This window comes from Rhamphochromis sp. 'chilingali' (assembly GCF_963969265.1).
Source record: "Rhamphochromis sp. 'chilingali' genome assembly, chromosome: 16".
In the NCBI taxonomy this organism is placed as follows: Eukaryota; Metazoa; Chordata; class Actinopteri; order Cichliformes; family Cichlidae; genus Rhamphochromis; species Rhamphochromis sp. 'chilingali'.
In genome coordinates, this window is record NC_137943.1 from 26,577,135 (window position 1) to 26,603,811 (window position 26,677).

Here is a 26,677-nt window from a genome sequence, read left to right on the forward strand (position 1 = left end):
GGATAGTGTTGCATTTTGACGAGAGAGCGCTTGCTGCTCACACACCCCGACTAGTTGACTGGATTGAAAACATGGCTGCGGCCGAGCGTGCAGCAAATTTACGGAAGTGAGGTATGTGTAATTCTTAAGCTACAAAAGCTGTTTAGAAGTGTGCCTCCAGTTCGTTGCTTGTGGTGGAGCAAACGACAGAACCTGAATTTATTAGCCCACTCAAAATGTGTGTGACCGCCATTGCTGGCAGTACACAAATACATCGGCAAAGTTATGCGCGGAACAATCAGCTAGCTCGCCGAGCTAATGCCAGGTTGCTGCGGCTAGCCTCGGCTGCTAGCTGGTTACCAAGTGCTTGGTTGCTAATCATGCTACTTCTCAGTGCTGGACATATAAACCTCGGCGAAAACGTGTTAGCGGCGATTTCTTCCATCTACGTGCTGTCTTATTTGTGGCTTTAACGCCCCTGTCCGATGTCGCGCTAGCTAGCATGTGCTAGGTGTCAGTAATAGAGGGGCTTCATCAGGAATCGCCACGATTCTTCTCTTAACGGGAGAACTAGCACAGGTAACGTTAGCCAACTTGGCTAACTAGTCGAGCACAACAGAAAGAGGGGAAAATGTTCCGTTAGACTGCAGCACACTTGTCCGTTGAGTGTCACAGGGAGCGTGTATAATAATTTATAATTTAATTTTGCTGGTGCCACAGCCTGCGGCTTGGTGTCTCAAGTGTTAAAATATATATATATATATTTTAAATTAACCCCCGAGAGCTAACGGTAAGTTAGTTTTGTATGGTTAGCCCGCTAAACGGCATGCTAGGTCAACTGAGGTCTGCTTGGAAGTTGGAGCATGCTAACGTTTAGCTAATTCGCAATCTCCCTGTGAAATAACTGGGTTGTTTCTGTCCAGACGTGTGGTCGTGAGTTTTAATCGTGAACTTTTTTTTGCTGCAAAAACTAGTCTTCAACTCAGCCGGCTGGCACGTGCTGCTGCTGTTGCTGCGCCCCCGTCCAGTCTCGTCGTCAGTTTAAACAGCATCCTCGTGCCTCCCAACTTCGTGGGCTTGGAGCTCGCGGCAGTTGATTTAGCTGAGATGTAGGGATTTGAGCGATTCTCATCGGAATGTGCACCAGCACCACTTCGCGGATGTTTGGTTGCCAGTAGGCCCAGTGGAAGTGCTGAACTTCAGGTCGGCAGCGGAGACGATGAGCCCAGCAGGACGGTAAAATGGCACAGAGCTCGTTTATTTATCGGAAAACACATGCATCATACCAAACTCTGTTACCCACGTTTAGATTAGCTGGTTTGCTAACAGTTGAGTTTGCTCGTGAGTTGCGTGTTTATTATTAGTGCACAGCTTTGGGAGTTTACAGGCTTGCTATCTTAGTGAAAGCAGTGCTTCTTTATGTGATGGCAAATGAGACATCTGTCAAGACAGTGCAGGCAAAAACACCACGTGTTAACATAACTCTACAACCAAACAAGCGTTTTAGAGAGGGGCAGGAAGTGGGTTGATTTGAGAGTACAGTAACACATGGGTCCTCTAATTACATACAATGTCTTTCACACTCAAAATCTTTGCTTATGCTCTGGATATCTGTGAGTACAAATTGATCTCGGCGTGTCAAGATCGGTGACTGTACATTGCAATATGGTGTTAGTACTGTAAATAACACTGTCACACCTTACTGTGGTAAATTGGCAGCTGTGGGTTTAATGGCTGGTGTGTTTCTAGAAAGATCAAGAGATTAATACATCTTATTTCATGGAGAAGAATGCATCACAGTCAAATGTTTATATAGGAAGCAAACATGAATCCCAACCATGTATCCTTGGCTGAGTCTACTCTCTCATATACTAGAGAGAGAAAATGCAAATTAACCAAAACAGTGTCTTCTTGTGGCTCTTAATCTGATATAATGGCTGTAATGCTGGCATGACTTATGAGCAGTTTAGTCACAGAGTGGTTTATCACCAAAAAAAAAATCTTTTTTTCAAGTGGGTATAAAAAGGTGGGTATAAAAGCTCGAAGCATCCTATAAAAGAGTTTCCTTTCCCTAGAAAGGTACGGCGGCGGCAGCAGCGTCTGACCAGCCGCAAACACGGACAGGTCTGCTGTCAGCACAGCCACTGATTTTTGTATTAATAAAGTCTAGCCTAATTGAAGCATGGAAGGAAAATTGGAAAAATGGTAACCGTGTAAGTTAATAGACACATCAGCATTGTGGCTATGTCATTAACACATGAGATTCTGACAGATTACTGCATATTCCATTAAATTCTTATGTTAGACATGCAGGAAAGGAAAGTTAAGGAAAGCAGGAAAGTTATAGCCTTATTTTTACAGCTGCAGCCTCTGTGGTGTTTAATTGTTTAAGAGCAAGTACAAAATAAATAACATAAATTCAAAGTAGGCTCATCCTTCTCAGATTTTATTTTAAGGTTAATAAGTACAAGTTGGTGTTCTATATAAGGATTATATAATTAAGACTTATAGAACAATAGAATCATTTAACAGTTGTCGCAATGGGGAAAAAAGCATGACTAAAGTTGATTCTGGTAACTTATATTTCTTATTGATTCTTATCAGGGCTCTTGAAAAACTTAAGACCCTCAGACTATCTTTACCCTGCGGTCTCAGGTTTCTTCCAGGAGTGGTGATCCTATTTTCTGTAGGATTTATTTGTCAGTATGTGGCAATTTTACACACGCTCATTTGTAATCTCCATCAAAAACTGCTTCCAAGCAGGTTTGGTCTGCAGCAAAAGTTAACACAGTGATGTACCCTGGGGAACGACAGACATTTTAAGCTTTAATATTTTTATATATGGCTGAGTAGCTTAATTTATAAAATATTGCAGAATTTATAGATTTCTGTTTTGGGTAGGTGCTAACAAAACCTTTAAAACAAATGTTAGGAGGTATAGGCTCCACCACGGAAGCAAACACTGCCCATTTGCTTCTTGGGGTGTGTGTAGAAGCTGCAGCTCCACCATAATTTACACCTGTGTTATAATGACTGTTTTCATCAACCTTTTTACCGAAAAAAGAAGCACTTGTTGGAATGAACCTTATATAATTTTAACCTTGAAATGTATTTTAGCTTGTGCACAATTCTATTTTCAGTTGCAAATGTGTGAAGGTTCAGCTTCACGACTGCTTCACAGTCATAGCCGCCTTCAGTGTTTTCCTGTGGCACTAACAAGCTCTGCATTCTTTTAATAGCTTCATATGCTTCCTTTAGTATTACACTTTTATATCAGTGAATCCCAATTACAGCAGGGCAATATGACCAAAAATATTTATCACGATATACATTTGAACATTTGCGATAACGATATAACCGACGATATAATTGTCACGAGACAAAATACTTTACAACTCCGCAATTTTATTAGTGCAAATAAAATCATCAATGTATTTTCACTTAAACAAGCAGCTGTTTTTTTTATGTGCATCAAAGTTATATAAAAATGTAACAGTGCAAATGCAAATTCCTGGCTGACAGTTTAACCAAAAGGCATTTCCAGTGGAAACTGGCCGACATATCCTCAGCACAACCGTGTATAACATCCACAAAACTTAAGAAGGTTATAAACACACAATATGGTAATATTATGTTGAAGTACAGCACGTATCACTCCGCGAGGCTCCTGCCTACGATAGCCGTAATGCTCCGACAATCCATCAAGCGGTGTGGCTTCACAGCTTAGCAAAGTCGTACTAAAACATTTTACAAATTTTCGAGCGCCATGTACATAAAATCGTTTGGAGGTCAGTAAACACAACCAGAATTCAAACATAAGGCACACAGGATTATAAGAGGCACTGCCGATTTTCAGAAAATCAAAGGATTGAATTTAAGTGTGCCATATTTTCCAAAAAACACGGTAATAACGACGGCCCGCTAGCATGCTCTACCAAAAATAGTGCTTTGTTGTGTATCTGACGGACGAAAGCTGAACCAGTTCCACACCAGTGAAGTTGCAGCATTTTTCCAAACCAGTTCTGGTTCATCCGTTTTTATTCAACGATCCGCTTTCGCCCTTCTCATTCTGCGTCGCCGCCATGGTTTTTCTGCCATGTGCGTATGAAAACAAAGGCACTGCGCATGCATGTTTTACCCATATTCTATCGCGATATTTCATTTCCTTATTGTTGCCCAACATTATACCGGTATTACCGTGAACGGTATAATATGGCCCAGCCCTACTCCCAATTAGTTTGCCTTGAGACAAATCCAGGTGTGCCTTGGGATTTTGTGTCAACTATATTGTGATGCATGGTTCTTTTCGCACAAAAAAGGAATGATCTAAATCGTAGGTGTCTTGTAGTTGCAGATGCTGAAAATGTGGTATCCAGAATGCTGTCATCTGACAGTATACAACTTAAAAGACAACTGGAAGATAGTACAGATGGTATGAAGGCTTGCCTTTTGGTGTGACTTGGTCATAAAATGTTTGAAAGCCACTGTTTTAGACTACAAGGGGAAAATACTGACATTAAGAAAAAAAAAAGATGGACAATCAAATGTTTGCTTCATCCATTTTGCTGTGATGGAAACACTCAAATGGACCAGCAGCTGACTAATCAGATATATTTACTGGCCCCGGGCCATAGAGCCATTGGTTATGTTGAACCCTGCAACATAAACAATCTGTGAATTTCTGTCTCCTATAAATCTATTTATATTTGCTAGTTTTTGCAATTACTGATCTAAACTGTTTTTGTATTTTTTGAGAAAGTGTTTCTGGGCAGACTGTTTTCTCTTATGGAGCAGCACATACCTGGAATACTATACCCACAGAACTGACTAACATACTTTTTATAAATCACTGTTTCCTGGATAATCAAAAATGCTGTCATAATAGGAAGTGGTGTCATTGTAACGGTGACACCGCCTCTGGTTCAGTAGTCATGTTTGTGTTGTTTTCTGTCTGTGCTGTTTTGTAAATGATCTTTAACGTTCGTTTAATATGTTATATGGTAACATCTTTTAACATTCAAATAATTCTTGCTCTTTTCTGTTTGTTTTTGTTTGCTCTCTCTAAATGCAGTTAGCCTGCTGGGTACTGCAGATGAAAATGAAACAAGCCGTCTAAATGTGTCTCATTTGCTCATGTTAATGTCCCTTTTAAATAAAATAAACACACTTTAACTTGCACAGTGTTTATACTTTAGGAAATCACTGTTGTGGCGAGTAGTTTAATGCCTGCTAACTACAGGCTCCACAGCCAAGGAGAGTCATGTCATTGAGGATGTTTAATGTTTGTTACTCTAGAACGCCTTCGTCTGTACCCACTCGGTAACAGCCGGGATGGGAAAATACGCAAGTCACCTGATTTTATAACATTCCAGTCATTGCACTTCTGCTAGGCATGTCTGACTGTAGTTTGAACCTGATGTTGGGCAGGCTAGTCAGATTTACAATGTAATGACGACTTTAATTTAATAACTGTGGAATCTGGTACCCGAATGCAACATTGAACTTAATATTAACTATTAAGATAGGCCCTGTGAGTTAAGCCAGGAACGTGTTAATTATTAGGAAGGTGGAAGTGTGATCAAATGTTTTATAAAGTTATTCAGCCCAGCTGTAGCACTAATTATTTTTGATGTAGTGATTAGCTTTCCTAGTTTTTGGGAGCAGGTTAGATGAGCCGGCTTAATTAGTTTTGTCGTGTTGAGTCAAAGGGTGAGCGCTCTGTCTGAAAAAAACCTGCTCCTCCTCCTCCCCGTTTTCTGCTTTTCTTTCTCTTTTATTTTATGCATGGACAAATCACATTAGTTTTCTCAGCTGGGCTCTTTAGCAGAGTGTGAGTAATATGTGCATGTGGTAGTGTTCATTTCAGGTGACTATTGTTAGCTCCCTGAAGGAGTATTATCAAAATGTATTTGTAGCCGGAGTAGCCTCTGTGGCTTTGATGGTGCTGTGTTAGCACAGTGTGGGAAAAGGGAGGGACTGTCCGAGTATGGGAGACAAGGAGCTTTTAAATCAGTTTTGACGGAGGTCGGCTCACAGTTTGATGTACTGGGAATTAATGTAAATGAGCACCTCGTCCATGGCGCTAATTGATGCGATTTGTCCCCAAGATATATGGCTACTACTGTTTCCCATCATCTATAAAAGGACATCCAGTGAGATCATACCTTGCTGAATGTCACTTTAATATGACCTCTAACATGTTGTTTTTATTGTCCTTGTGGTTAGATTTATTAGTTGGACCATGATGCAGAGGATGTGTCAGCAGCAAGTCTCCTAACTGGAGCAGGAACTTTACAATCTCCCTTTCATTAGCTGCATTTTTCTGTGGGCAATTATAACTTGATTATTAATACTTTGTACTTAGAGTAAGGTATTTATGTATTTGGTTTGGGTTTTTTTTGAAGTTGTTGATTGTGGAGTTAATTGACTTATTTTGTTTTAATAACTTTGTAAGACAACATAATCTAGTGTAAACTGTTTTTGTAATTACAATTTGAAAGCTCCTTCGTTGTTGTTTTTTTCAATGCTTCCATGACTTTTGTTAGATATATGAGAGAGAAATTGTATTAATTTGTTTCCATGATCTTTATGCAATATGCTTCATAAAAAAAAAATGCTGAGAGAAACAAGAACTAGCTGTCTATATGTGTGAATTTATTAGAGATGCAGTGATCCAGTTTTTTGTATTACTGATTTAATAGCGATGCTTTGGGTCTCTGCTGATATCAGTGTTAAATTAAAACGATGGCCTGCCTGAGGAAGAGGCTGGGAATCATTCTTTATGTTTAATATAACATCAGGCTCGACTCAACCATTATTTTCCTAACTCCCTAATAGTGGCACTAGTTTCTCCTTTTCCCTCATGTTGCAATCACCTGTGAAAAAACAGTGGTTGGAGACTGCAGCATGACTAAAATTATTGCAGCTGTGTGCAATGAACTTCTGATCTTGCTGCCGTGGAATTGCTTCAAAGATGATGATGACGTCTGCAACCACTCACAGTTGATTGCAGTCTTCGAAGCAACTTTACTCAATCAAAATGATGATAAAAGAGCAACAAGTCTGCTATAAATTTGCGAATCAATTGGGTCAAGTTAGCATTTACATGAAATCTGTTTGAGACAATACAACAGTTCACTGTGATAAATTGGTGAAAATGGCAAATCCGTTGCCATCTATATACAGAGAAATTCACATTAAAAATCATTCAGAATCTCATAGATTTAAAACACGTTAATAAATACCTCTACAAATTGTGACATAGTTGCTGTGTGATGGCAATTTAACTACAAAATGATATCGGTGATTGGCAGTCTTGCTTTTATATAGGGATACTATCAGACTACAAACAGTTAAGTTTTGCCCATCAGTGCAGACTGACTCAGGCTGATTGCAATGTGTTGGGAATCTGTCTGTATTCATGAACTGTATGACAGTCTGCTAGGGTCCATGTGAAATTTGGTAATTTACATTATAATGCACAAACTATCCATGTGCACCAGGTGGTGAACTTGGAAGAAGGATTACAGGAATGAATACTTGGCTGTCGGGTCTCCAGTTTTCCGTGTCTGCACTTTAGTCTGTTTGAGAGTGATTCCAGTCAGTGAGAGTCAGACGACAATTTGTTTGGAGATAGGTTACCTTTGTAATCGACTTGCAGCCATAAGGGATTGCCTAGAGGTTGAGGTTCAGTCTCTGGGTGACCAGTTGGTTGCCGCAGCTACTTGCAATCCGACAGCAAACAGATTTTTTTTCATTGCAGTCACCAGATAATCAGGGGCTGAATGTTAGATTAAAAAACCCCACTTTTACGTAGAAAAAGTGCTTGTACAAATGTGCGTAATTGGGTGTATAAGCGCTTTGAGTGCTCAAGTAGAGTAGAAAAGCACTGTATAAGAACCAGCTCATTTACCATTTAGTTGCAGATGAGTTGCTATTGTATTTTCAATATAGTGCGGGTCAGCCATCACCCACACAAATGGATCACATCAGAGAGAGGTGAAGAGAAATATTAAGATGATTTGAGACTTTTTCTTGTATATGGAGAAAAAAATATGGGTAGACTTTAGGAAGACACTTTGCCTGATGTGTAATATTACATGTGTAATAACTAGCTACTGACGGTACTATGAACTATGTATTCGTGGTACTGCTTTTCAGTGGTTTAGGGCTTACCTGGTTGAGAGAACGTTTTGTGCAAGTCCTTTGGATTTCAGATCATCCTCAGCTTTAGTTTCATGTGGGGTACCACAGGGATTAATACTTTGACCTCTGCTTTTCTCCCTATATCTCATCCCCCCCTTTACTCTATTTTTAAAAGGCACAAAATGGCTTTCCATTTATATGCAGATGATGGTTTATATGTAGAATTTTTGTTCCCAGAGAATTTTAATTTTTGTATGTTGTGATAAGTTTTGGAAGGATAGCAGCCTGTTGGCACACCTGTTATGAAGAGATAAATGGCCTGCAGTGTATGATGACAAAACAGTGTCTGCAGTGTTATCTCTGTTGAATTGGATGTGAGAATTATAGTGTCAGAAATCAGTCAACCTTTAAACTACATTTATTTTACTTGTGACAAAAAACAGAAATGCCTGCAAGGAGGAAATACATATTCCCTTGCTGTAACAGACATACACAATCTGTGTGATGGATTTTTTTTTTTAAACGCCTTGTTTCTGTGCTTGTGGTCTTTTCATATCTTAAAATGCTTGCTGAGCTGTAGTCACATACAAATGAGCCTCAAAGCTGTGCCATTTGAGGCGTGTGTACAGACTGATTGATCATTTAGGCACAAAGGAACATCTGACATGATTGTTTCCTTGTGCGAGTGTAAGATCTCCCCCCCTTTTTGAATTTATTCCCTGTGTACTGACCTGGTATAAGACATCTAGATTTGCCTGTGGACAGAAGGTGTTGCTTAGCTACAATGACAGAATAAATCAATACCCCTCTGGTGTGAGCAATGACCCGAGTGGTATTTAACAAAGGCCTTCTGGTACATGCTTCTGTTTGAAACACCACAGGGTACTGTTCATGCATTCATTTTTAGCATGCAAGTCCAGTGAAACCAGTCAAACTGAAAACTGTGATGTTAATGCAACAGTGAGCTGCATATGTTTATAGCTTTCAGTTGTTAGATTGACATTTAAGTGCAAGTTTCTCCATGTGTATCTTGCAGGTGCCCGCATTTGGCTGCAGAGGAGAGAGCACCAAGATGAGGAGACTGTAGGCACTCGCCATAGTATGGCCGCATCCCGTTCCTCGCGCGTCACAAGGTCATCAGTGGGGCTCAATGGATTGGATGAGAACTTTTGTGGTCGAACCCTCAGGAACCGCAGCATCGCCCAGCCAGAGGAGACCTCAGTGTCTCCACTGCCAAGGGCCCGTTCGCCCAAGAAGAAGCAGGACAACAAGCAGGACACCAAGCAGGAATCGAAGCATGACGCCAAGCAGGAGTCGAAGCAGGACAACAAGCAGGACACCAAGCTGGAATCGAAGCATGACGCCAAGCAGGAGTCGAAGCAGGACAACAAACAGGACACCAAGCCGGAGTCGAAGCAGGACAACAAACAGGACACAAAGCCGGAGTCGAAGCAGGACGTCACACAGGACGTCAAGCTGGAGTCGAAGCAGGACAATAAACAGGACACCAAGCCGGAGTCGAAGCAGGACGTCACACAGGATGTCAAGCCGGAGTCGAAGCAGGTTCCCAGACAGGATACCAAGCCGGAGTCAAAGCAGGTCGCCAAACAGGACGTCAAGCCAGAGTCGAAGCAGGTCACCAAACAGGACGTCAAGCCGGAATCAAAAAACGAGACAAAACAGGAGTCAAACCAAGACGTTAAGCAGGAGTCAAAGCAGGATGCTAAACAGGAGACAAAGCATGATGAGACACCGGACACTTATTCGCAGGATGGCCAACAACAGGCCTTGTTGCAGGGAAATGTAACTCACTCTGATGCTTCTCTGGTAGAGGCCGATCAATGGACCAGTTCCAGGAAGCGAGGCCAGTCATGTTTAGAAAAAGACATTAGCCCTGAAAAGTCAGAGAACTGTGATGGAGGGAACGGGGCGCGGGATGCCTCTCCTCAAATTAAAAGGGCCAAGCGATGCTCTCGCTCTGGAGAGTCTCAGGGACAGGAGAAGGACCCTGAGCTTGTGAAACCCGAAAGTCCTGACTCAGTCCCAGAGCTTAGCAAGGACAACAGTTGTGAGGAATTACCCAGCCAGAACTTTGCTAACACAGTTCCTGCCTCACCTATCCTCAGTAAACAGGAAGGTGGGCTCACAGGGGACGATGCAGAGGATGGTCATGTGGAGTGTGATGGGGCCTCTCAGTTCCCAAATGCCCACAAAGCTTCTAATGGACTCCGAGAAAATAACACAGAGGAATCAAACACGCTTGGTGAAAAGTCTAGTTCAAATCCTACCCCTGATACTAATTTCTCGTCCCTGCTCAACGGCAGTCAGACAGGGACTCCCTCATCCCCTGATCCCGCTGTGCCTTGTAGAAACTCTGTCCCTGGGCATATGGAGGTTTCTGGCTCAGGAGAATTGCCATCCTCATCTGCACCAATATCTGAGGGTGTTCTGGATGATTCTGTCCCTGAGTTGATAGTGGCCAAGGAGCAGGAAGTGGAGGAGATGGAGGTTGACGTAGTAGGTGACTCGTTCTGTCTGGCTCATGAGGAGCAGGTGATGGATAGCGAGAGCGACACGAATGGACGGCTGCTGACACCAGTGCAGGAATCTGTTGCCTCCACCTCCTTCTCCACCACTAATATGAACAGTAGTCCAATCCACAACAACAACAGCAACTCAGGAGAAACCACATCCCCACTAACAACACCCCCTTCCCCCACAGAGCCAGAGTGCAACCCTTCTATTTCCAGCACATCCACCTCTTTCACAGAGCTCTATGAACACAGATACACTCGGCGGACTTCACCCAGAAGGGCTGTGTCCAGTGGAAAAGCTTGCTCCTCCAAGCCCAGCTCTCCTCCCAGAGACAATGGTCCCTTGAGGGAAGAGGGGGAGGTGGTGGTTGGGCTGGAGGAGGAGGACTGCCCTATGGTGGAAGAGCCAGCTCCCTCAGACTCTATTGGCCACTCCAATGAGGAGCCGGTGTCTGGGGATCCTGGGGACAGGGCAGGTGGTGAGGATGGTGGATTTATAGAGGGGAAAGAGGCCGAACACAGCAAGGAGTTGACACAAAGCCAGGCTGTGGAGGAGGAGGAGGAGGAGGAGGAGGAGGAAGAGGAGCCAGACGTGTATTACTTCGAGTCGGACCACTTGGCTCTTAAACACAACAAAGAGTATGTGGGAGCTCCCCTGTGGATTGTGCTCTCTTAATCTGTTGTTGATGTAGCTCTTGCAAATGTTTATCAATATATTTTTGATCAACCAGCGATGCATTTGAAGTACTGAGGGTTTTTCTTTTCCAAGATTATTCTAATGTTTTTAATGCTTCAGCATTTTTAAGTTTATATACAAATAATATGAAAACTGTTTTTGGATTTTGACTCTTTAAAGTGAAGTGACCCTATGACCTTTCCTTATTGAAAACCTCTAACCCCCTGGCTTGATACATTTGAGGTCTGAATAGGTAAAAATTTCACTATTTAGTTTTTTTTTTTTAAAAAGGCAAAGATTTGACAAGTAGAGCAATATTTTTCTTCCTTTTCTGTTAATGATTTCAATAACCCTTCGTTTCTCCTTCAAGGATGAATAATTAACCTTTGCCTGGCTAGGGTAACTTGTACTTGTGTTATCACATAGGAAAAGGATCCAGTCAGAACATGTAACTGAACCCTATACCCTATATATATGTGAATTAACAGTCAGAAAAAGAGCAGGGTGGTTACTATATATCTTAAATTACAAATATGCTTTGTAGTCATCAAAAAACAAACAAACAAAAAAATAAATAAAGAACAGTTAGGTAAAAAGGCTAAACGAATAAAAATGGTCCCGATTAGAGCAGGGCGATATGACCAAAAATATTTATCACAATATACATTTGAAAATTTGCGATAACGATATAACTGGCGATATAATTGACACTAGACAAAATACTTTACAACTCCACAACTTTGATGGGGTTTTTTGCACTAATAATGTATTTTCACTTAAACAAGCAGCTGTTTTTTTTATGTGCATCAAAGTTATATAAAAACGTAACAGTGCAAATGCAAATTCCTGGCTGACAGTTTAACCAAAAGGCATTTCCAGTGGAAACTGGCCGACATGTCCTCAGCATAACCATGTATAATATCCACAAAACTTAAAAAGAGGTTATACACACACAATACGGTAATATTATGTTGAAGCACAGTACGTATCACTCCGCGAGGCTCCTCCCTACGACAGCCGTAGTGCTCCGACAATCCATCAAGCGGTGCGGGTTCGTAGCTTAGCAAAGTCGTACTGAAACATTTGACAGATTTTCGAGCGCCGTGTACATAAAATCGTTTCAAGGTCAGTAAACACAAACAGAATTCATACATAAAGCACATGGGATTATAAGGGGCACTGTCGATTTTCAGAAAAATCAAAGGATTGATTTTAAGTGTGCCGTATTTTCCAAAAAACACGGTAATAACGACGGCCCGCTAGCATGCTCTACCAAAAATAGTGCTTTGTTGTGTATCTGACGGACGAAAGCTGAACCAGTTCCACACCAGTGAAGTTGCAGCATTTTTACAAACCAATTCTGGTTCATCCGTTTTTATTCAACGATCCGCTTTCGCCCTTCTCATTCTGCGTCGCCGCCATGGTTTTTCCGCCATGTGCGTCTGAAAACAAAGGCACTGCGCATGCACGTTTTACCCGTATTCTATTGCGATATTTCATTTCCTTATTGTTGCCCAACATTATACCGGTATTACCATGAACTGTATGATATGGCCCAGCCCTAGTCCCGATTCTCAGCAGTATTCACAATGTAGGCCCTGTTCAACTATAGGGGAGCTTGTTCAAGTCTGTATGAAATATATAAGAATATAGCAGGGCAGTGTATCTCACCTATTTCTGGCTTGAGGTTTTTATCACTCTTACACAAGATATGTACAAAATACATATAAACATTGTATAGATAAGCCTTCAAAAGTAGATCTTGTACTGCAGTAATGTATGGAAACACCAAAGAGGAGCCTCTGAGTGCAAAAGGGCCAAACATAGTCAGTGACAAACAGCTCAGAAATTGTACTATAGTGCAATAAAGATGAATACACCCACAGAAGTCTGTGTGAAGATCCTGGTTGCATCACACGTTAGAATGGAGAGTTTAAAACAAACAAACAATACATTGTAAATATAATGAAAAGAAAACATTGAACAGTCTTTTTGGAAAGCAGATTACAAGTCTGCTTTCAAGCTTACAAGCTGAATTACTGTTGAAGCTCGTGGGTTTTTACACCGCCAACTCGCAGACAGAATGCTTAAATATGTCCACCAGTAATTGCGGGAACGTCTAACTATAGCTCCCGCCTTATTGTTTAGGTTTCCCATGTTTCAGCAGTTAATTTCCACCTTCAATCTGGGACTGTTATTGTGTGAATTAACTGCCACTTGTCACTCTTCCAAAGCCCGAGGAGATTGTAAAATTACTATGCTGATTGCTTCTTGTCATCTCTTCTCTCGGTACGTTGAGCTGTTTCTTAGAGAAAGGATTTCTCAGTGTTGATCTTTGTTTGTGGTTTTCTTTTTTTTTTTTTTTGTTATTTGTCCTGAAAGATGAGATGTTTATGTTGGTGGACATGTCCCATGCCGCGCTCAGTCAGGCTCTGCTAACTGCGCTGTGGCAGGTCGTCTGATTTGCTGTACATCTTCACAGGAGGAGGGGTAGAGGAGGACTTTGAGACATAATCTGCTGGGGTTCTTTTGTCTTTGAACACTTAATATCCGTAAATGTTTCATATTCGGATAGTGGCTTAGAATAAGATTTCACTGCTCTTGTGTTGCCTGATAATTTGATCAAGTTTCGGTGCCATGCCAAGGTTTGGTTGTGCTGAGTAAGGAGAATTTCAAAGCCTCCGATCAATGCAGCCAGGAGTCATTTTTAGGAAGGCATGACGAGGCACTTTGGAGTTGCTGAACGTGGAGAATTGGCACAAATTTGATTCATACATCTTATATTTGCACCAGTTTTGTGGATTTTGACGAATGTCTCTGTCCTAAACATATTAAGTAGATCCCTGTTCTCAATTATCAGACATTAACATTGCACTAATATTGTACAGGCCAGCTTTTCTTTGGCAGTGATGTTTGTCAGTGGACTTCGGGCCCAGTAGGTGGCAATGGAACACCAGACTTGTCTCTGGACACTTGGTGAGAAGAGCCAAGTCTCCCTCAAAATGGATCTTCTCACTGCTTTCTTTTGCAGATTTTTTTTTTTCCTTTTTTTTAATACATTGAATCACAGTCGCTTAGTATCACAGAAAGTAGTTTTGATGCCACTAATGCATAGACAGACTGAATTTTCATCGATGCATAGATTAAGTGGATGCTGTACAAGCCAAGAAGCCCAACACAACTTTAAACAAAGCTGACTTCTGTCGTCGAAATTGTGTCCTGTGCATTGATTTTCATTCATGTTGTGTTAGTAGAGATTGATCCACTCTGCTCCACTGAGCACCTGCATTACTTTATAGCTGTGTAGGATGCTGTCACGTTCCTGTCAATTCCTGGGGCTCTGCTCGCACTGTAAGGACTCTGAGTCACTAGCACAATTAGTCATTGACAGCTCAGTTTGCAGTTCTCCCATTGCCCCAGAGAGTGTGAGAGGAAAGGTCACTCAAGGCTCCTGAAGTGCTTCAAAACCCAAATGTTTGTCATGCACAGGTTTTGATATCTGGTCTGAAATCTGAGAGATGTGCAGTTAGAGTCCCTAATGGGCTTCATTAGATCAGTAACTCTACACTTGTTAGGCTTTTACTATAGCATCTGGTTTAAGAAGATGCATAGTCTCCAGCCACTGTGGTGATAATCACATAGATGGAGTCAGTAATACCGTTTATATTTTCTTTGCAGAATAGGTTGGAACTTTTTGAAAATGGGTCATGTTTTGTGCAACTGTTTAGGTTCTCAGCAACATTGTTGAATTATGCATGGTGTGTGGTCTAAAAGTTTGATGCACTGCAGCATTGCAAGTGTCAGGTTAAATAATGTAAGCAGTGTCTTCCTTCTACTCTTGCCTAACCTTGCTCCCCACTGTGTCAGTTATCAGAGACTGCTGCAGACTATTGGAGTTCTCGAGGCTCAGCGCACGCAGGCCATCCTGGACCTTGAAACATTGGCGCGTCATCAGAGAGAGGCGCTTGCCGATCCCATCAGCTTTGTGGAACAGCTGCAAAAACGGGTAACAATGCCTTTGGTGCAGCTAAGTGCTGTGCACAAAGCCTGGAAGTGCACAGCAGAAAAGTAGCAGATTCAAGTGTATAAAGCATTCCCAGTAGAGTTTTTTTTTTTGGGGGGGGGGGACTATAGTGGATGTCTTTTCCTCTCCTGTTGTGATGTGCTTTAGTAAAACTAGGCTAAAGATTCAACTTGACTTTGGCCCTTGATTTGTGCGATCCTCAGGTGAATCTAGGCTTGCCGTGTCCTCAGCATGTTGTCCAGCTTCCTGACATTGCCTGGGAGCAGTACACCTCAGGCCTCGGGGATTTTGAAAGAGAATTCTGCGACAAGAAACGGAAAACCAGGCGGCTAAAGTTGATCTTTGACAAAGGCACGTGTGAATGACTTGAGCTGTTAATAGATTGATTATCAAGTGTATGTGCATTTTTTTTCCTTTCTTGTTGTCAAAGGAAACATCTGTTCTCCCTATCCAGGTTTGCCTCTTCGACCAAAAAGTCCCGTTGAGCCCAAGAAGGAAGGTGAATCCTCCACAATGTACTCCCCTCTACCCACAAGTGACGCGCCCGAGAACGGCAGGCAAACGCAGGTACACCTCAGTGTCCTTACTAAAAGATTCTGCACAACACTCACAAGGTGCTGCCATCACAGCTGCAGTTATCTCCCAGTATATCATTAGTGCAGGTTCTGTGACATCAGTTTCTAAGAGCCGGAGCTGGTGAGTCACTGATCTCCTGCAGGTCACCCTACAAATCGTCACGTTATTTTACACCTCCTCCAACCTCATATTCTTACTTCTTGGCAGAGTTAAACATGCAGCGCATGTGAGCACAAAGGATGGTATCTATGGAAACATGAGGAGCACACCTCTCCCCCACTCCTCTGATTAAGTCTTATTCTTAGCCTCTGTTTTGTGTGTGCGTGTTTGTGTTTTCCCACATGGTATCGGCAGCAAGGTTTCACTTTTAATTGATTGCTGGGATTAGACGTGGCAAAGCACTTAGCACTAAGAAAACAACTCCTTGATTATTTCTGTTGCTCTCCCTGTTTATTTTGTGCAGACACATTAGCATTTTCTCAGACTACACTCTCTGAATCCTAACAGGATTTTGTTTGTCACTCAAAAGAGTTGGTGTTTTTCTGCATCCTCCCAATGACACATCTCAAGTCACATCTGACAGCCAGGCTTTCTCTGTCAAACTGACTGACTCAGCGTGCCAGGCAGTTCATATGTAAAGAGCTCTTCAAATGGTGGTGTGCCCATTATTTTTTGTCTTGTGTCAGTCTTCTAACATGGCTGCCACTTTTGTGCTTTGACAGATGATCAGGGGGAGGATTTGTCATCCAAATAAACCCGACACATTTAACCAGCTGTGGACTGTGGAAGAACAGGTAGGTAGCAAGAGTGTAAGAGCTCATATGTTCTGTAGCACGCTGCAACAATTTGTCATAAGAGTGGTTTAGATTGTTATAGGTTGATCGTCATAAAACTGGATGTTTGCAAGTAAAATAGAAATCAAACATAATTCAGAAAATAAATACTTAAGACCTGTTTAAAACTGGTACAGCGCTATTAATACGTCTTAATTTATGCACTTTATGTCGCCAAGTGCTTGCTCAAAGGGGATTATTTGATTGTTGGGGCTTTCTCTGTATTATTGTAGGACTTCATCATAAAATATAAAGCACCCTCAGGTGTCTGCTGTTGTGATTTGGCACTATGTAAATAAAATAGAATTGAATAGATTTAATTTAGATTTACCATGATTAGGTGATCAGTTCTATGTATTTTTCATTTATCCCCTCTAATGAAAAACGCCCCACCAAATAAACAAAACATGATTTTTGTCAACACCTGTTAGATTTATTAAAAACATTAAAGAATGAAGCAATAATTTTAACCTGATGTTTTGTGTGTTTTGATAGAGAAAACTGGAGCAGCTTCTTGTTAAATTCCCACCTGAGGAAGTCGAATCCAGAAGATGGCAGAAGATTGCTGATGAGTTGGGCAATCGAACAGCAAAACAGGTGACGAAGAAAATGAGGATCAACTTCAATTAAGTTACATTTTATAGCAGCTTAGTTTAGAATATTTGTAGATGTATGCACCAAAAGATTTGATCTCATAGAAGCTCAAAAAAGCATCTTTCCTTTTATTTTTATTGTCCTGTTGTGACTTTGAAATTGCAAAAAACAAACTGTTAAATCGAAAAAGTGTACGCTTGTCAGTGGTAAAAGGCAGGCTGACTTGTATGTTAACTGCACCCCCTACAAGTACCTGGAGAGTGTGAGTGTGTGTGTGTGTGTGTGTGTGTGTGTGTGTGTGTGTGTGTGTGTGTGTGTGTGTGTGTGTGTGTGTGTGTGTGTGTGTGTGTGTGAGAGAGAGAGAGAGAGAGAGAGCTCCTATGCTTCAAGCAGCTGCTCCTCAGTTGGGAATGATTAACAGAACCATCTCCCTTTTAAAACCTTCCAGGTTGCCAGTAGGGTTCAAAAGTACTTCATCAAACTGACAAAAGCTGGTATCCCTGTGCCTGGAAGAACACCCAACCTGTGCATGTACACTAAAAAGGTAACTCAATTACTACACCCCCCCTCTCATAGCCATACTGAATAAGTAATCTCATTGAAAGTAATGGTTTTGCCTTTGAATATTAAAGTTTATGCTGGGTAACTAATTCATTGTTGTCATATCAGCTTTCAGTTAAATGGTATTTTAATGATAAGAATGGGAGTTTGTGTGGCGCTCGCTGGAGACTGGATTAAACTCTGTGCCTGCTGGCAAAGATATGAACAGGGTGATAAAACGTGATGTTGAAAACGAAGCTTTTTATTGCTCTCAAGTGGACAAATAATGCAATGTCATCCATTTCGTGTTTGCCTCAAACATCTCTTCTGTGCTGCAGTCCCTCTGTACTTTTCAGCCACCGTATGCTGATATCACTGTAGATGTGCTGACAGTATCAACTAAGATTGTCTTCATTTTTTTTTTGCCATTTAGTAAAGCTTTTCTTTGTCTTGTGTTACAGCTGTTGTTTTCCATTTTAAATTGGACATTATGATTACATTTGATTATATCTGGTTTTGAATGAACTACCACACCAAGACTATAACCACCAGGGGTGCGTTTTATAATAGTATAATGCTAATTTCATTCATATTGCACAACCCTGTAGTTTAGAGACAACAAACATACTTAATTTGTTAACTGCTTGTTATATTTGCCTTGTTTACGCTCTTCTAACGAACCCTATTTATTCTCCAGGCATCCAGCAAGCGGCAGCATCACCTTAACAAACACCTGTACCGGCCGTCCACCTTCCTGACCTCCTACGAGCCTCCAGTCTACATGGATGAAGATGATGAACGCTCAGCATATTACAACAGTGTGCAGGACCCTTCGGCTGATGATTCGGTCAGTCTTTTGTCTTTCAGTGTGTTTTCTTCTTTCAAAGGTTTATTGTCTTTCTTTCTTTCTTGTGACTTATCATGTTTTCACTGATTCTTCCCATTTTATTTGTCACTTTACTGCATAATGAACCTCATGACTCCTCCTCTTTTCTGTCTGTTTACAGTCTTACCCTCTTCCTTCTCATGTAAGCAGTGACCTGTAGGATAAAGACTGCTAAAAGCATGTGTTACGGGCTTTTGGGAATTTGTTTCTATACCTGAATAGTTCATTTAAAGCGGTTTTAAATAAAATTACTGCACCTGTGTTCCTCTTCTGCTCTCGTGCGTATGCTTTTTTAGAGACTGTTCTTTTTAGCTCCACTTTAGCACATTTGGGTGAAGGGAAGCATTTAACTCTTGATTTTTACTCTAATCACGGCTGCTTGTTCTGTTTAAAAATGCCTAAATCAGAGCAGGGGACCTGACCAGACTTTCCTTTCGTTCTGTTTGAACTGCGCAACTCCTGGTGCTCGCCATTATCCAGGAGCTGACATTTCTTTCTCTTGCCTTTGATGGCAGTAACCTTTTAGTGAAACCAGGTCGCTGCAGCCTGCTGAGTACACAGGCTACCGTCTCCATCAGCGCGTTAACGAAACCTCTGACACCGCCGGTATGGAGTAAAGTCAAAAAGGTGTTGCCAGCGTGGGTCACAGTAATTTCTCACTTCACCAGCTTGTCTTTTATTTTGGTCGCATTTGCAGGAAGATTGAAAGTCTGCTGAGGGAAAGTGCATCGGCAGCCTAACTGGACTCACAAAGCTGTTCCTTGTCAAAACATAGAAGTGTGATGCTTTTGTTGTAAAATAAAACGCTGCATTTTGTTTGCTTTATTCTTTTCTTCATACAAATAGCTGGAGGTAGCTGTGTCTTTGTAAAGGACACCATGTTTTTCACTCTTGTTCTTTAGGCTGAAAGACAGTATGTACTCTCTTATCGATACGTTGCTTGTGTCCAGCTAAAATTAGACTGATCGCTGCGGGCTGTAAATAAGTCTGCAGGGTAAAAAGCATCTAGATTAGATCCTTGGAGTTGTTGAGGAAATATTATGTACGTGGTTTTCCTGATGACTGTCAAACAACATCCTGTTTGTCTGAACAGGATGAAGAGAGTGTACCTGTGGAGCTGAGAAGTTTGCCAGAATACAAAGAGCTTTTACAGCTGAAACGTCTGAAAAAACAGAAGCTCCAGGAGATCCAGGAGGATAAGACTGAGATCCGGCACATAGGCTATAAGGTAAAGACTGCGCCGTGATGACATTAAGATCAGGAATCTGCATATACATGTTCCCTCAAAATGTTATGCATTTAAGTCGCACCCTGAGGGGGAAATAAATTCAAGTTGGCGGCAGAGGAAATATTTATTTTTTAATGTGTTATCATAAGACGATAAATAAACTGTAACAACTATATTTTAACAGGTCCCAATAGAACTACTGGAGGCTGTGAAATATTGGAAGTAGTTCTGCCTAAAGCTTTAAAATGAACTTAAGAAATGTGCACATTTTAATGGCATTGTTGAATAATAATTCTTTTAATTACTCCAAGGCCTTCAGAAACAAGTTTGTAGTGTAGAGAAGGTGTTAATATGTTCATACTTTTGTGGGAGTGTGTTCTGTGGACGATGAATATGTTTGTGTTTGTGTTTGTTTTGTGCAGTGTGACGTCTGTGGTATGGAGCCCATCCTGGGTGTGCGGTGGCACTGTCAGGACTGTCCGCCTGACAACTCTGTTGACTTCTGCTCCAACTGCTCCGACTGGTCAGCTCTACTTCCTTTATTACCAAACAGTCATACACAGTGCTGGTCGCTTTGCACCATGATGAAAATATTGCTGACATTTTAACACATTTAACATGGTGGAAATGAAAACACAGGATGTTTTGCATTTGTTTGTGTTATGCCATTCACTAAATAACATTCATCCCCCCACTAAAAGCTAGTTTAAACTGAACCCCATTTTTGTTTCATTTTTTAAGGATTTCCACAGAACATTTTTAGGTTCCTGCAGTCATCATTGACTTTGCATGTTTTTCTTTTTGTACACTACAAGTTAATCTCACAGTACAACACGTGATTTACCTGTCTGATGGCGTGTAGTTACCATAGATGGTAGATGGAACGCAAGATGGCTGTAGTTCGTGGGTCTAAAAAAGAAAGACAGTACTGAAGTGCCTTAAACGTGCATTTCTTTAAATAGCTACTGCCACAGTGGCAGTGTAGTTATAAAAAGGCTTCCAGTTCTATATAAATCTATGGGGAAACAGCACTCAGTGAAAATTTTCCAGTGTGAGACCCAATATGTCAAAGTAAATGTACTTGCTGGAAAATTGCTTATATGTGGTTCTTACAGTATCATTTCCTTATCTTCCAGCTTGTTCAAGACTGAGACCCACAAGCCTAACCACCACCTGGAGCCAGTGTACCAGGCAGAAACCTTCCTGGACCGGGACTACTGCCTGCCGCAGAGCACAGGTTACAACTACCTGGACCCCAATTACTTCCCAGCCAACAGATGACAGGGTCCCAGGCACCCCTAGCTTCAGGCTCTCTCCACATATCCCACAGGCCACTCTGTGCATGGCTCCATCCTTCAAGTCCAAGATAACCGCTTAACCCGCCGCCAGGCAGGAAGGCCATTAGGCAGGCAGACAGCCGGGGTCCTCAGAGCAGACCAGTGCTGCTGGTGGGGGGGCTGTTGGTAACTGACCTCCCTGACTTGAGCAAAGGGTGGCCATGACGGTTCCTCAATAAATATTTCAAAAAGGAAAAAATAAAGAAAAGGGGGGGGGGGGGGAAGCCCTGCTCAACCTCAGCCAGGTTATTCAACGGATCCGTGATTTGAAAACGATACACTATTTTTAAAAACAAACAAAAAAAGAAAATAGAAGGCACACGACATTCCCGAGCTCCGTGACTCCAGCAGGGCTGTCCTGTATCCCCGTTTCTCCCCCCCATCGCCCTCCAGTTACCTCCCTGTGCTGCTTCAAAACTGGAGGATTGATGATCAGTCTGGTGAAGCGCCACCTAATGGTGATGGGTGGCCAACCAGCACGTCATAGTGGACTGTGAAGTCATCAACTGAGATACACATAGGTGGTTTTATGCGTGTATGTGGTCTCTGTGTTATGCAAGAGTGAAAATGTTCTAGCTAGGTATCCGTAGATTGAGTATTTATGAGCCGCGGTGTCCTCAGCAGACGTCTGGGGTGCTGCAGGTGAAGTTCAGCAGACACTGTGGTTGAAGCCAGTGTTTTTTGTTTTGTTTTTGTTTTCATTTGTTTTCTTCTTTTTTTCCCCAGGCTGCAGATCCACATTTTGTTCTGCAGACAAATCTGTATGTGTTAAAACGGATCGAGCTCCCATGTTTCAGCATGGAGCCATCACGACCACTGTCACACAAACGCTGCTCTCTACACCCCCTTCACCTCTCAAACACACACAGATAACAAACTTTCATCTGTTTCCCTTTCCTTTGCTCTCTCCACTAAAACATATCTAACAAGAAGCACTACAGCACGGAGAGCAAACATTTCCGAAGGCAGGCGTGTGAACGGAAAATACACAACAAACACCTGTTTTCTTCTTTTTCCGCCCCCAGTGTGTGCCGTTGTTGATCATGTTGAGTGTACAAGTGTATGGTGAAAAGTAGCCAGCGCTAGATGCTGTGTGCCATTTTTAAGAGAAAAAAAAAAAAGAGGCTGTTGTTTTGGCGTGGGGGAGGGACCTTTAACCTGGCCACAACTTCTCCCTTCCTGCGTGGCTCCGTTGACCCACACTGTCCTACTTTATTGATCCAGTCATCATGGCTCTAGATCTTTAATTTTGCAGTCCACCTTAAAGGTCCATTTAAAAGATTGTATTTTTATTAATCTATTTAAAAAAAGATAAATAATTGAGGTAGTGGTTGGTGCACCACAGTGGAGCAACCCACACAATTTTATACACATAGATTTTGTTGTGCTTGAGTAGACACCATTTTGTATGGTTTTTGTCTCTTTCCCTCACCCCCTTTGCCCTGCTTCAATATCTGTGTATAACAGTCTGTTCTTATGTAAAAAAATAAAATAATAATGTTAAAAAATGCTAGGAGAACCGTGGAAATAAAAGTATGTGAAAATAAGTTTTTCTATATCCGTGCTTCCTCTGTTATCAGCCATCAAAGTCACCCTGAGTTTGGCTCAGCAGGATTAATCTGTGTTTTTCTCAGTTTTATATCAAACCCTGAACCCTGGCAAACTGGTAGCAAATTCTTCACATCATTTTTAGGAACTAAGTAATTGATTTTGACTCTGCTAGAATAGCTTTAGTTGATTCACGGTTCAGTCCTCACACACCCTTAAACCCAGCTTTCTTCTGAAACGGCTGTTTTGAACACCGGGTGGGTGTGGCTTCTGTGCTTGGGATCACACAGAACCAAGAGTAGATGAACTAGCCTGAATCCTGAGCGTTTTGATAAATCAAAGGGACCCTTAGGAGGGCTTGAATTTTAGCTGGCTTATAAAGTGGTGAGTACAGTTCTAACAAATGAGGAAAAGAAGTTATGAGTAAAAATATGGATGGCTAGATAATCACCCAAGAAGGGAAAAAGCGCAATAAAAGCTCAAAATGATGTGTATTAAAATTCTAGATTATAACTGTCACATTAAGTGGGGTTGGATGCAATTTTAATATTGGCCATAATGAGGCAGTCCTGTCATTGATGCTGAGTAATTGAGTCTCTCCCAGAACCTGAATGAAAATGTTAACTGTAAAATATTTTTTATTGCTGTCAATTAAATCTTAAGTGCTTCTTGGTGAAGCTTTTTCTCGTGCAAGTGTTCTATAGACTTTCTTCTGCAATTTCACTGTGGTATGAAACACAGGAAATGTCCTTTTGCAGAATAAAGCCATGCTGGTGACCTTTCACTGGGAGAGAAGCACTTTGTGTGACAGCTAATTTTCTGCCTCTTTCCACCTGCTGGAACCAACAGTGCTGATATTTTGTTCTTCCTGACCCAAGTTTGTCAGGAAGATGTGAAAGTGCTTCTTTTTTTCCTCCCCTCTCGTCATACTTCTTACATGTCCAAATGATCTTTCTGTGTATTTTAACTGAAACGCTAAACTCTTAAACCAGGGGTGTAAAACATAAGGCCCGAGGGGCGTAAAAATCTTTGGAAAATAAGGCAGGGTGCATATATTTTGGACTTTTATTTTAATAAGTTTTGCATCTTCTCCTACTGATAAAGACCTCCACCATGGCCATCCGTACTACACCAAAGTAATTAACAGATGCTCAGTAAAAAGTAACAGGATATTTTCTGTGAATGAACAGAAACGTTTCCTGAAATTTAACATGCATTTCTTACAATTTAAATTCAACTTTCTTTCATTTACAGCTGCATTTCTTTATCACTCCTTTTTCTTATGTGTAGATATCTCAGAGATTAAATGTGTAGTTAAACTTCTTTATCCTGACAGAAAGGGGAATTTCACCTGTCTTGACCTGTTACACTTATCACTTAATTGCCTTTTTGTTGTGATCCTCTCACCAGCAGATGGCGCTGTCAGCTCAGCTCTGATGCTGCACGCTACACACCACACCAAAGGACACTCAGAAATGCTTCATTTAGCAAATGCACTGGCTTTATTGAATGTTAAATACCAAACCACGCACCTGTACGATGAGCTTGGAAACATACAAATGCAGTAATCTTAATACTCTTTATTTGCTTCTGTTTTTTTTTCCTTTTTAAATTTAATGCACAAAAGGCAGTTAAGCTTAACTTTTAACTCTTGCATGCTTGTTACAATAAGAAGCAAGGTGCTGTGCGTGAGAGCACGAGTACACACTGACATTTCCACTTTGTAGTATGGCAGGGGGAACCTTGCTCAGCTCCTCTGGTGGGAAGGTGGCGAGATTTCACTTCCAGCATGCTCTCAGTCACAGCAGGGACTGCTATTTTTCTCAGTACAGTTATCTGCCTTGGTGTGGCAGTTGGCAGCATATATTGAGGTTGATTTTACAGAGAGAGACAGAAGAGGGGATGGGGTTGGGGGGATGCATTTTTGTGAAGCAGAATGTGACAACCAGGCGCTTTGTCAGTGTCAAAAAGCAGAGAGAGAGAAGTTTCACTGATTGCAGGTAAGACATGCATACCACTGGAGTTCAATGAGTCTGGCGCAGGTGTGAGGTTATGCGAGTGAGTCTCCTTGGGGTGACGGCAGAGAGAAAGAGAGAAGGTCTTCTTAGATGGACCCTCCTCGACTGCAGAGTTTGGGGTGTGAAGGTGTAGGTATCAGAAGCCAGACTCCATCGAGCGGCAGATCTGGGCGAACACTTGGTCCGGCGACCTCTCGGCATCAATCTGCAGACGGAGACAAACCGGCTGAAAACGAGGCCTTTTCTCAAACCACCAGCAAGCCCACATGCAGTTGAGGACGGCAGCCTCACAGCAGACTGATGACCTCATTACCTGATGTGGCATTTAAGCACCCACCCACACGCACACACACACACACCTGATGTGGCATTTAAAAGTTCAAACAGTAAATTTATTAAAGGGGCAGATCAACCCTGAAAGGAATGCGTGTGATTTTCTAATCGCTCTCATGTCAGTGGAAACAGAGAGGCGAGTAAAACTTCACAGAAAGTTGGTCCTTCTCTGCATCACTGACCTTAAACACAACACATTTCAGCATCTTGTCCATCTCAGGTGAAAAGTGTATAGTCATTTTTTGGAAATGTCTGACTTCTCTTGAAAATAAAGGAAATAAAAAGCACTGAGGGCACCACAAAACGAGCAAAAAACTAAAAAACTCAGCGTCAGTGTCGTCATTAGAAGTTTCACGTTCAAGCTATTTTCTTTCTACCAAACTACACCCGCCAAACATATCACAGCGGGTGTAGTTTGGTAGAATGTGTCAAAGTGTGTGTCTACCCAAAGATGACAGGTTTTTGACAGGATGACAGGATGTGAACATTAATGGTTTCCCCCTCGGCTGAGCTGCAATGTCCTTCTCTCGGCTGGTAGAAAGAAAACAGTTCCTACGTGGAACTGCGCTCCGAGCACCGTGAGACGAGTGCAATTTATTTCAGTTATACTCAGGAGAAGGCAGACATCTCTACAGCTCTGCAGCAGAGAATTAGAGCTCCTCTGGTAATGCACAATTGCCTCCAGTCTACGTGACTTTTTAGTCGTTTTCTCCACTAAAAAACTTTCCATCTATCAGAGAAAAGAAGCTCGTGACATTGTGACAGGATGTAAACAGTAGCTGCACACTTCCTTTGGTTGGCGGGCGTAGTTTGGTACAAACACAATATTTCCTACATGAAACTACTTGCAAATAAGTTTGTACCTTTTTTTGAGTAACTGGGAGACATTGCTTTGAGCAGAGCAAGGTGAGTGACATATGCTTTTATCATATCTAAGAGAAGATGGACGTGTCCATGGTCTATGCCTTCAAAAACGAGCCGCTCACACCTAAAACAATCCAGACACAGGGTGTCAAACTTACTTTAGCTCATGGCTCAATTTGATCTAAAAAAGGCCAGAGCAGAAAAACAATCCAAAAAATAAGCATCACTTATAAAAAACCGTTTACCAGATTTACCGCACACTCAAAAAATGACCAGAAAACAGATTATAGTTATTATTTCTTGATAAATGTTTTTTTCTCATTCAGTTAATGTTGGGAGAAAAAGATCATGAACAGCCTGAGATGTCTTTAGTAAAATAACACAACATCACCAGTTTTTCCCACATTCATCGAGTCGACTGTCCTGCTCTACATGTGGACTTGCAGATTACAGCAGAAAGGAACCCAAAGAAACAACAAGTATTTTCCATCACTATCAGTCAATTTGTCTACACATAGAAACAACTTATAGACATTTTTATTGTGTAGGAGGGATTATTAAG

At 41.6% G+C, this 26,677-nt stretch overlaps 2 protein-coding genes across 5 annotated transcripts in view; one reads left to right on the top strand and one right to left on the bottom strand.

The window, feature by feature from the left end:
- Nucleotides 1-2: 2 nt before the first annotated feature.
- zzz3 (zinc finger, ZZ-type containing 3) lies at nt 3-23,232 on the top strand. 4 transcript variants are annotated; one of them, XM_080907962.1, is made up of 12 exons: nt 3-111; nt 9,161-11,297; nt 15,202-15,340; nt 15,562-15,709; nt 15,813-15,925; nt 16,657-16,728; nt 17,263-17,364; nt 17,810-17,905; nt 18,599-18,748; nt 19,881-20,015; nt 20,438-20,538; nt 21,152-23,232. In XM_080907962.1, exons 2-12 carry the CDS (start codon nt 9,226-9,228, stop codon nt 21,294-21,296), a joined length of 3,273 nt encoding a protein of 1,090 aa, XP_080764088.1. In that variant the 5' UTR covers nt 3-111; nt 9,161-9,225; the 3' UTR covers nt 21,297-23,232. The 4 variants fall into 4 exon arrangements, with proteins under 4 accessions (XP_080764088.1, XP_080764090.1, XP_080764091.1 ...); XM_080907964.1 differs by lacking the exon at nt 3-111 and adding an exon at nt 258-558; XM_080907965.1 differs by lacking the exon at nt 3-111 and adding an exon at nt 594-769.
- A 1,033-nt stretch (nt 23,233-24,265) lies between these two features.
- Nucleotides 24,266-26,677, bottom strand: part of ak5 (adenylate kinase 5) — a 104,581-nt gene continuing 102,169 nt past the window's right edge. Inside the window, exon 14 of the mRNA XM_080906680.1 lies at nt 24,266-25,123. Coding sequence (XP_080762806.1) covers nt 25,055-25,123 — 69 coding nt within the window. The 3' untranslated portion in view covers nt 24,266-25,054. The remainder of the gene's footprint in view (nt 25,124-26,677) is intronic.